The 9,525-nt window shown below is 41.9% G+C and overlaps 1 protein-coding gene across 1 annotated transcript in view; it reads left to right on the forward strand.

Moving 5' to 3' along the window:
• Window positions 1-9,226, forward strand: part of Ebf2 (EBF transcription factor 2) — a 77,968-nt gene extending 68,742 nt beyond the window's left edge. Inside the window, exons 13-14 of the mRNA XM_028758709.1 lie at window positions 2,792-2,959; window positions 6,399-9,226. Coding sequence (XP_028614542.1) covers window positions 2,792-2,959; window positions 6,399-6,430 — 200 coding nt within the window. The 3' untranslated portion in view covers window positions 6,431-9,226. The remainder of the gene's footprint in view (window positions 1-2,791; window positions 2,960-6,398) is intronic.
• The last annotated feature ends 299 nt before the right edge of the window (window positions 9,227-9,525 follow it).

A 9,525-nucleotide genomic window follows, 5' to 3' on the forward strand; every position in this document is an offset into this window, starting at 1 on the left:
ATGTGTGTACATGTGCTGTATGTGTTTGTACATTTTTTGTTGTATATGTGTATATTTGAGTATACACGTGTCTATGTGTGTACATGTGTTATGTGTGTACATGTGTGTGCATGTGATATATGTGTGTGTACATGTCTGTATGTGTGTTATGTGCATATACATGTGTGTATTTATGTGTATTATATGTACATGTGTTTATGTGTATATACATGTGTATATGTATATACATGTGTATCTGTGTGTACATATGATATATGTATATGCACATGCATATGTATATAAATGTATTTTATGTGTGTATATCATGTGTGTAATTGTGCACATATGCATTGTATGTACATGTGTTTATGTGTGTGTACATGCGTTATGTGTACACATGTGTTGTATGTACATGTGTGTTGTGTGTGTGTGTGCTGTATGTGTGTGTATGTTCATATGTTATGTTTATGTGTCCATGTGTGCACATGTGTAAATATAGACACATATCTAAACAACCAAAATATACTATACGCACATGTGGAATTTTCAAAGAGTTAATAATAATACCATATTTTAAAAAGGAACCTTCTCTGTTACTATGCTTGATTGAGGCTATTCCAACAGCTGAAACTAAGGTGTCATTTTGGTGTCTACATTGAGGATTTAAAGTAGCAGAGGTTAGACCATGGTCTGGACCAGAGGTTACTGACTCTCAGCCTTTCTTTGGCCTCTAACTCTGATATTAAGGGAAGGGAAAAGCAGTTTTTTAATCATTGTTTTATTGATTCTAAAGCAAACGCTCTAGAAGATGATATTAGGCTTGGAACCATAAACAAGATCCCTCCCCAGTGCCGAGTCCTGCATCTTGTGCAGTGTGGTGAACTGGTCCAGTTTCTCACACATCTCCATGCTCAAGCACGACACGAAGTTCTGCCCTCCTTTCCAATGTTTTTTTCTATTTATATTGGCAAAAATGGAAGAGATTTACTCAAGTGTGTCTTTCTCTACAGCTTTTTAATCAGCACTACCTAAGCATGAGTGTTCTGTAGAAAAAGCTCTTTTTGCTCTCTTAGGCTTATGATTCTGCTGTAATGATATCGTTCTGAGGGCTAGAGGGATATCTCAGCGGTTAAGATCTCTTAGGGCTCTTCTCGAGGACCCAAGTTCAGCTCCCAGCACTCATATGGAGCAGCTTACAACTACCTGAAGCTCCAGGAGATCTGATGCCCTCTTCTGGACTCCTTGGACACCTGCACTCATGTGCCATGGCCACACACAGATGCACACAATTAAAAATAATAAAAGAAATCCTTAAGAAGAAAGACATTATATTGTACATACTGTCTGTGATTGCGAGTGGTGCAACTGAGATGCAGAGAAAGAGCGGGTAGCGTCTACCCTGGGGTACCAAAGCTCCTGACCTTCAGTTCACCTTGTACTTAGCTGTTGATGCTGTTTTTCCATCTCATCTGCTCCTTCTGAGCAAGCTTAGTAACAAATAATAAGACCTTCCCGTCTGATGTAACTCAATGGAGTGTGTGCCATGGAGGGGTGGGGCCCCATCACTGTTTAAACTGCCTTTATTTTTCTTGGAAATTACCACACTTCGCCTTTGGCTCCCCTTAAGTCATTTTTAATGTTAATATTGTTAATATTGGTGGTTTCTCTCTGAGCATTATGTCAGGGGAGACTGAATTTCAGCTTTATTTCCCAAGTGCACTGAAAGTCCAGAGAGGGAGGTCATCTTCTGAATATTAATAAACTCCCACACTGAGTGAAGAAGTAGTCCACAGAGAGGGCAACCAGGGCGATCTTAGCCCTGGATGTCACACCTCTAGGCATGGGAGATGCCAGGTGGCTCTGAGCTCCACATAGAACTTTGCTTTTTTTGGGGGGGGGGAAGAAATGAAGTTTCCCATGCTGTATAGATTTTTTTTTCACACCCTACCTCCAACCTTGACGCCTGCCTCCCTGAACTCCAGTTGGAAAAGCATCCTGTCTTCTCATAGGGCCTTCCTTTTTCCTCTAATGGGATCGTTGCCACAGTGATTGTTATATGTGTCTCTCCCTCCTGGGCAGAGAAATAAGATTATCACATTCAGTGGGGTTTTTTTCTTATTTCTGTTTTATTGGTGTATAGTAATTGTATACAGTTTTGGGGTTCAGATAGATGCATTCTTTCAAGTCCTTTGATGATCCATATTCATCTCTCTTCTGCTTTCATGTCACATATATGGTGATATGTACATGTACATACATGTCCATGCATATACATAATGGCTTTATGTACTTGTAAAGGATTGTAGGGACTCAGGGACAACTGAGAGAGCATGTGCTATTGTGTCTCTGCATCTGACTTACCTTGCATAACACGATGCTCTCCTGACAGCCCAATCAGTAAATGGGCTCACGTAACGCATGATAATTCTCGAAAGATATATGAGCAGGTGTGCCATACCTGTGAAAAAGTTTTCCACTGCCTTAGTTGAGAGGGAAATGCAAAATAAAACAATATGTAGATTTCTTCTTACCCAAGCCAGAATGGTGACCACAAAGAAAACAATAGCAGATGCTGGTAAGGATGGGGGGGGGAGGAACTCTTACCTGTGGCTGATGGGGATGTAAAGTGACCCAGCCCCAAGGAAGATTGGTATGAAGGTCCCTCAAGTTTGCTCTTGTTTTTAATCACTGGAACCTGGAGCACTACCTGGGAACTAATAATTTTTTAATCAAATTGAGGAGAATGTGCATGCTATGAAACAATGGCTTCTTGATGAGCCCCCTCCTAAAGAATGTTCACCTCTGCTTGCAGTTATGTCTTCAAGCCCCACTGTGGGCTCCTCCAGCACGTCCTCCATCCTCCCGTTCTCCTCTTCAGTTTTTCCTGCTGTCAAACAGAAGAGTGCCTTTGCCCCTGTCATCAGGCCCCAAGGCTCCCCTTCGCCTGCCTGCTCCAGTGGCAATGGGAACGGATTCAGAGGTAAGCGAAAAGATTACTTTGCGGGTGCATGTGATCCAGGTGTCCAGGGGTCTGCAAAGGGAGAGCAAGCACCCCAGCTTGGTGCAATAGCTCTGAGCACTTGCCTACAGAGCTCCTGTGGTTCATGGTGGGTCATGAATGGCAGATGTGCTGGCCTGATGCTACACCTAGTGCTGGGTTAGTATGGGGGTGAATGAGGACAAGCCAAGCATCTGCAGGGCATGGAACTAATGGTGGGAGAGGCATATGTTCAACCTAGGAACATCTGGGCAGCTCAAGATTGTGCTTTCCAAAGGTAGAGCCATTCACCGTTTCTGGAAGGCGCCCGTCCATCCCTTCAAATGCTGCCTGTGGTTATTTCTTATCTAATTGGCTTACCATCTGCAGTTCATGTTCATTCCCATGGCACATGTGGAAGGATCCATCAGGAGCAAAAACTCGGGTTCTGTGCTAGCCAAATTGATCGCAGGTGCCTGATCAAGGGGTTAGGTAGGGAAGGAAGAGGGAAGAGCTATACTGTTTTGAAGAACAAAAATGTTAATATCACCCGTCAAACCCACTTTTGAGCAACGTCCTAAAATGTAATATGACATGACGTAACACAAATGTGACGAGTACATGAGAATCTAATCATCCCTCCAAGAACGGGAGGCAGCTGATGGCAAGAGAGCAAATTGGAAACTGCTGAGCACCCCAGCTCACTCGAGACCCACTTTATTTTAGGCTGTTTCTCGGGGCTTGACACGAAAACATTCCTGACAGGCAGTGTTGGTCAGCAGAGCTATGTGGGGACCGGGGATAGGCTGTGCCATTCTGGGAACCCCAGATCTTGGTGGCTTGCTAAAAGCCTGTGTGTTCCAGGTCTTTGGGGGGGGAGGGTGGATAGCAGAAAGAACTTGAAAGGCATGTTACACATCTATGCCCTTCATCAAGAGGGGACTGTGACATTTTGACAGAGATGAGAGAGAAACTGGCAAGTTCGTTACTGGAAACCCATCTCAAAATAGCCACTTAGAATTCCTCTCAGTAGGACTAGGCTCCTAGAGCTCCATGCCACCCAACATGTGGGTAGTTGGAAACATCTGTATAGTAGATGAAACTTTTTAAAAAAAAATCCAGATGTCATAGAGAAACAATACAACTTATAACTAAGTGTCTCCACCCTCCCTGTCTCTCATCAAACACCCTCCAGCTCCTTCCTGTCACTCAGAGAGGGATTAGAATTTTCTCCATGAGGATCATGTTTACATCCTGGGCAATAAACACCACAGGGGGCATGGCTGCTGTGTCCTTCTCCTCACCGCTCCCCTTGGTGAGGATGTCTCTGCTCTCTAAGTTTCCTGTCTTCATTCATCAACTTTCAGCTGAAAGGAGAATGGTGTGAGGAAGTGGAGGCTCCAGCATCATGGCCCACAGTGTAGACATTATTCCCTAAAACTTGTCCTGTATGCAAGGCACCGCGCTGAGTGCCCCACAGACACCTCCTCCTGTGGCTTATGCCCATTTAGCTGAATGGCTTTATCTGAGGCCATGCAGCAAGAAACTAATGACTTGAATTTGGCCGCTCAGACTCTAGAGTGTGCTCTGACAATCCACGCTCTCCAGGGACAGTAGTGGTGAACTTCTTCTCTATGCCCACCCTTCCCTCATATCTACTTTGCCACTGGGACAGAGGGAGAATATTGCTTTTTTTGTAAAAAGCTAGAGGTGAAAATGAACCAGACAATGCACAATTAAGCATCTCTCAACTACAAAAGTCACCAATGAAAATGTTCTCCCAAAATTTCCACTTTTCTGTTTGTTGGGTATGGTTGCTCTAAGGACAAAGTCAAGGCCATCATCTGGCAAAGTTCCAGCCCATCTAGTGCCAGGTGGGCCAAGAAAAAGGGCATGGATTAAATGTGTGATTTCAAGCCTCTTGAACATCTCTGACCTTCTGTGTACAACTTGGTAAAACCTTGTACCTGGGAAGAGGAAGGGCCGAAGAGCACTGAGTGTAACGGGGTAGGAATGAGTCAGTGTTCTGCCACCTAAACACTATTGTTACAGCATTTTCTGTCCCACTCTCTGCTTTCTTCTCTGGCATTTACAGTTGATGAATATAGATTGTCAAGGTGATCTTATATGCTGTGTGTATGATTCATTTTCTAGCTCCCTCCAGAAACACACACACACACACACACACACACAAGCTTCCTATACTCCTGTATAATTACAGCAGTTGTTATATCTCCAAGTCATCAGGGAGTGTCCAGAATTGAACTGCCTTTATTGAAAACTTACATCGATTCAATATATAGTAATACAGGCAAAAATAATTAAGGCTTTGCTAGCTGTGTAAGACCTTAATCCAGATCTCACAAACATTCAATAAAGGCTGTATGGGCAGGGAAACAGACAGCTGACAATTTTGCCCGAGAGAACTAACTGGGGTAGAGAAAAGGAGTGAGGGGAGGGGAGGGAGAGAGAAAGAGAAAGAGATGGGCTTGGGACAGCATGAATGGTCAGAATTTTGGTCATTTGCTTAGAGGCATCTTGGTAAGAATTGCTCAGAAAGACACTTGTATAAGATTTGCTATTCCTCTCCATGCAATGTATAAGAGAAATAAGATAAGAGAGATCCAGGAATCAAATTGTAGAGATGGTTGGAAGTTTGGATACAGAGGACTTTGGTAATTTCCTAAGTAAAATTCTCCAGGCTTATTACAACAGAGCCAAGGTCAGAGGGATGTGTTTTGCTATGTGATCCACCCCTTTTGTTCATGCCCACATAGAGGGAAAACATTGGGATTCATTCTACCCAGAGAAGTGCCATCCACATCCTCTTGACTAGACAGAGAAGGCAGTGGGGAATGTATTTGAATAGGGCATAGGGAATGGGGACTGACTAGGTTGACTCTCCGCAACCAAATTTTAACTAAGTGAACGCCTTCCGGAGACTAGCATTTCTAAGGGAATAGCTTCATGTACCACCAGTGAATACTGGACAAGAACAAACTACATTTTTTTAAAGCACTAATCCGGTTTAGGGTACAATGTTCATGAAGACCCTTAGGATGGAGAGAAAAGTCTGGTTTGTTATCATTGATGCCTAGGAAGCGGCGCAGCACCTGAGTTTTTCTACTGGTTCCACCTAGTGATGTGGGACACGTCTATCACAATTTGGTTTACATGTTTACTTCTTTTGATCCAAGATGATCCATTAACATACAGAAATCCTAAAGTGCCTGTCAAACAAGCATGGGGACCTGATATAGGCTGCTAGCAGCAAAGCTTCTGTTAACCCGGTCCTGGAGAAAACCCACTCACATATGAACACCTCACCATCTCCCCGGGTTGTATTAGAGTCTATCATGCCCACTCCTGCCTCCGTGGTCTGTGATCCACTTCACCGGACAAAGTCTTGATGTTTCAATCCTGTGTTGTTCTTTTCCTGCAGCCATGACAGGACTTGTTGTACCCCCGATGTAAAGGAGAGGAAGAACTGCTTTCTCATAGCACAAAACTACTTATTCCAATGGACCAATTATGAAGGAAGCACTCTGAGCTTGTTGGGGAGAGTTGAGCCCCCAAGCGGCCATGTTGGACAGACTTGGGAAGGCAGAGAGCCGCCGTCTTGGTCTCGTGTTCCTCATGAAGCATTGACAGTCACTACACAAACTGACCCTTTTGGAGACAAGAACAGAGAAATGTCATTGACCTGGTCAGTGCTAAGAGCAGAAACGCAATTCTTTGTTATGAACATTACAAAAACCACCTTCCTATGTTTGTAAGATATTTAAGAAAAACATTGGCAAACATTCATGCTTAATATTTTGGATACTATTTGTTTTTCTTTGTAGGAAAAAAAAAGTTGAAAGTTTCTATTTTCTATGAATCCTTTCAGATACCAATTTAGTTTATGCAGAAAAAATTGAACAAAACAGGGTACCAGCATGGAAGACTTTCTTAAAAATGAAACCTGAATTGAATGAGGAAATGTATGTGTGTTTGCTTATACTTTAAGCTCTTTAAAAAAAAAGGGAAAAAATTTAAAATGTTTTACAGTTATTTAAATAAATAAACGTGTAACTTATTGTAAGTAGAAGTAGAAATTAAGACCTTTTTTAAGAAGAGAAGAATTTCTCTTCCTGTTGTAAAATGAAATTGACACACGTAGTGACCAGTTTTAAAGGTGTGTTGTTATTACAGTTGCTTATTAGATTCTTATCCTACATCCCACATCCCCCACTTTTTTCATCATTTTACCAACCGATGCACAAGAACATGTAACTTGTGCAGATTCCCACAGAACAATCCACCACAGAAACCAGACACGGATAAACGCCAGCACACCAACACTTCAATCCACCATTTCATTCCCAGATCTGCTTTCTAGTTCACAGATCATTTGTGGTGTCCACTCTTGGTGAAGCATTTTAAAATACATTCTTCCCTGAGCAATGTAGGGAGTCCCCATGTTACCATCTCAGTTTCGAACATCCTCAGGCAAGAAGTATCTCACCTCTAAGAAAGGTCAAAGCCACATGGCTACAACTGACCAAGGACTCTTCAGAATTTTTCTCCGACAGAGTCGTACAGTTCTTCCTCTTTTGGGTACCTGATTCAGGAGTGGAGGCAGGAAGCTCCAGAAAACTTTGCAGAAAGAGCTTGGGGAGGTTGGTTATGTTTCTTGGACTCTTAAGACTCAGTCTTTGACTGTTTCCTTTCTATGCAGAGATTTCCTTTTATGTTACTAAACTCCCTCGGAAAAGCATGTGTCTCACCTGACACTGTTTCTGAGATGAGTGGGATAGGGCGAAGAAGAAAGAACTCAAAAATCCCTAAGCAGCTCTCCTATAGGGAGATTTGTGGCAGCTGTGTTCCAAGTGGTGCAGTTAGCCAGTCTGCCCTGAGAACCTTGTGCTACCTACCTAGTTCTTAGCAGGGAAAACCTTGCGGTAGTTGCTAACAGTGGTAGACTCTTGAAAATGTGTGTGGTCCTGGAGATGCAGCTAGACTTGCTTGGTTCGCCAATAGGATGTCATGATTTTCCAGGTTAGGTGTCTTCTCTTTGATTCCACTGACTTAGCTTGGGGTTCTTGGTTAGGCTTCTAGCATTGGAAATTGATGCAGCTTTCATGGAAAAGTACCCATCACTAGTACTTCTGAGCCAATTTTAGATGACCCTCTCGTTGCCCCTCTGGCACATGTCCTCACCCAACCCTCAACTGAATTATTTGCCTTCAGTTTGCTCTGGAATTACCCAATATGACGTTTTTTTTTTTCTATGCACATGAGAATCCACAATTTTAGAAGCCTGGCATGCTCATAACCACTGCTGACAGTCCTTCATAGTCAGGGCTCACAGCACCAAAATATACGGAAATGCATGAGAAAAACGTCCCTGGCTAACAACCTGGTACAGGGAGAGAATGTGTGGAATATGAACATTACCATCCCAAATGGAGGCAGAATACAATTAAGCATGTTTAGACCTGGCTTTGAGCCAATCCAACCTAAGAACTTTCTTTCTTCCTTTCATTTTTTTTTTAATAAGTAGCATAGCTTTTAGAACCTGTGAATCTTTCTCTTGCATGAGGATTAGTGCAGTACTGTCTCCAGAATGATCGTAGAATCTGTCAGTAGCTTTACACAGAAGACTGTGTGTAACTAAATACCGGACATCTTTGACCATTCACTAGGACATCGACAGCCACAGATCTATTTAATTGTACAAACGTGTGTAAGGGTTATTTTTAGTGTACTAATAAATTAAAAACAAAGCCACTCTGTCCTCTTTAGTCATTGCTATTAAATGATTCTGGTCCCAGGTTATTTTTGTGCCACTTGGCAGACAAGTATCTCTATAGGTAATGACAAAATTCTGTTCTATTTTTGAGAGGAGCTGTGTAAGATTTTTCATTTAAAGGGACTACTTACTGCATTATTTATCTCATTTCTTTACAGCATTGAAATTCTTCCCAGTTTTTCTTTGCACATTTCAACCTGCATGGTTTAAAAACCATTATCTTTACCTTTTGTACAGTAAGGTCTCATTTCCAAACTGTATAGTTTTGTTGTCTTTTTTTTTTTTTTTGCTTTGTCAGTTACATACAGTATAAAGTTGCTATGCACAGAGCTTTTTGTAAAGACAGCTTTTTTGTTTACTGTTTTTAATGGTCTTCCTTATGAAAGAATATCTTGTTTGTAAAATGAATATGTCTACTTCAGTTTTAAACTTTAAATTATCCTAACAAAAAATAAAATTTTTGTACTGTAAAAATTATCTTTGCCTTTTTTCTGTGAAAGAAATTTGCTTTGGGAGTTGTTTCAGGGTGTCTCCTAGTGACTTCGGGTCACTCACCTTTTCCTCTGGTTAAGGAAAACTTACCAAAATTTTTGCTCAAATAGAAGTATGATATCAAGATGATTAATGGAAGAGATATGGTGATATCAGTTTTCTGCATGCATCTGTCATGTGTCTATAGGCCAAATTCTTTCATAATACTCTCCAGACTCTCAGGATTCTGTTTGCTCTGCTGGTGTTGGATGTATGAAAGTCTTGAGTTTGGTAGTCTATTGTG

Source organism: Grammomys surdaster, unplaced genomic scaffold (assembly GCF_004785775.1).
Source record: "Grammomys surdaster isolate TR1022 unplaced genomic scaffold, NIH_TR_1.0 126219, whole genome shotgun sequence".
Taxonomy (NCBI): Eukaryota; Metazoa; Chordata; class Mammalia; order Rodentia; family Muridae; genus Grammomys; species Grammomys surdaster.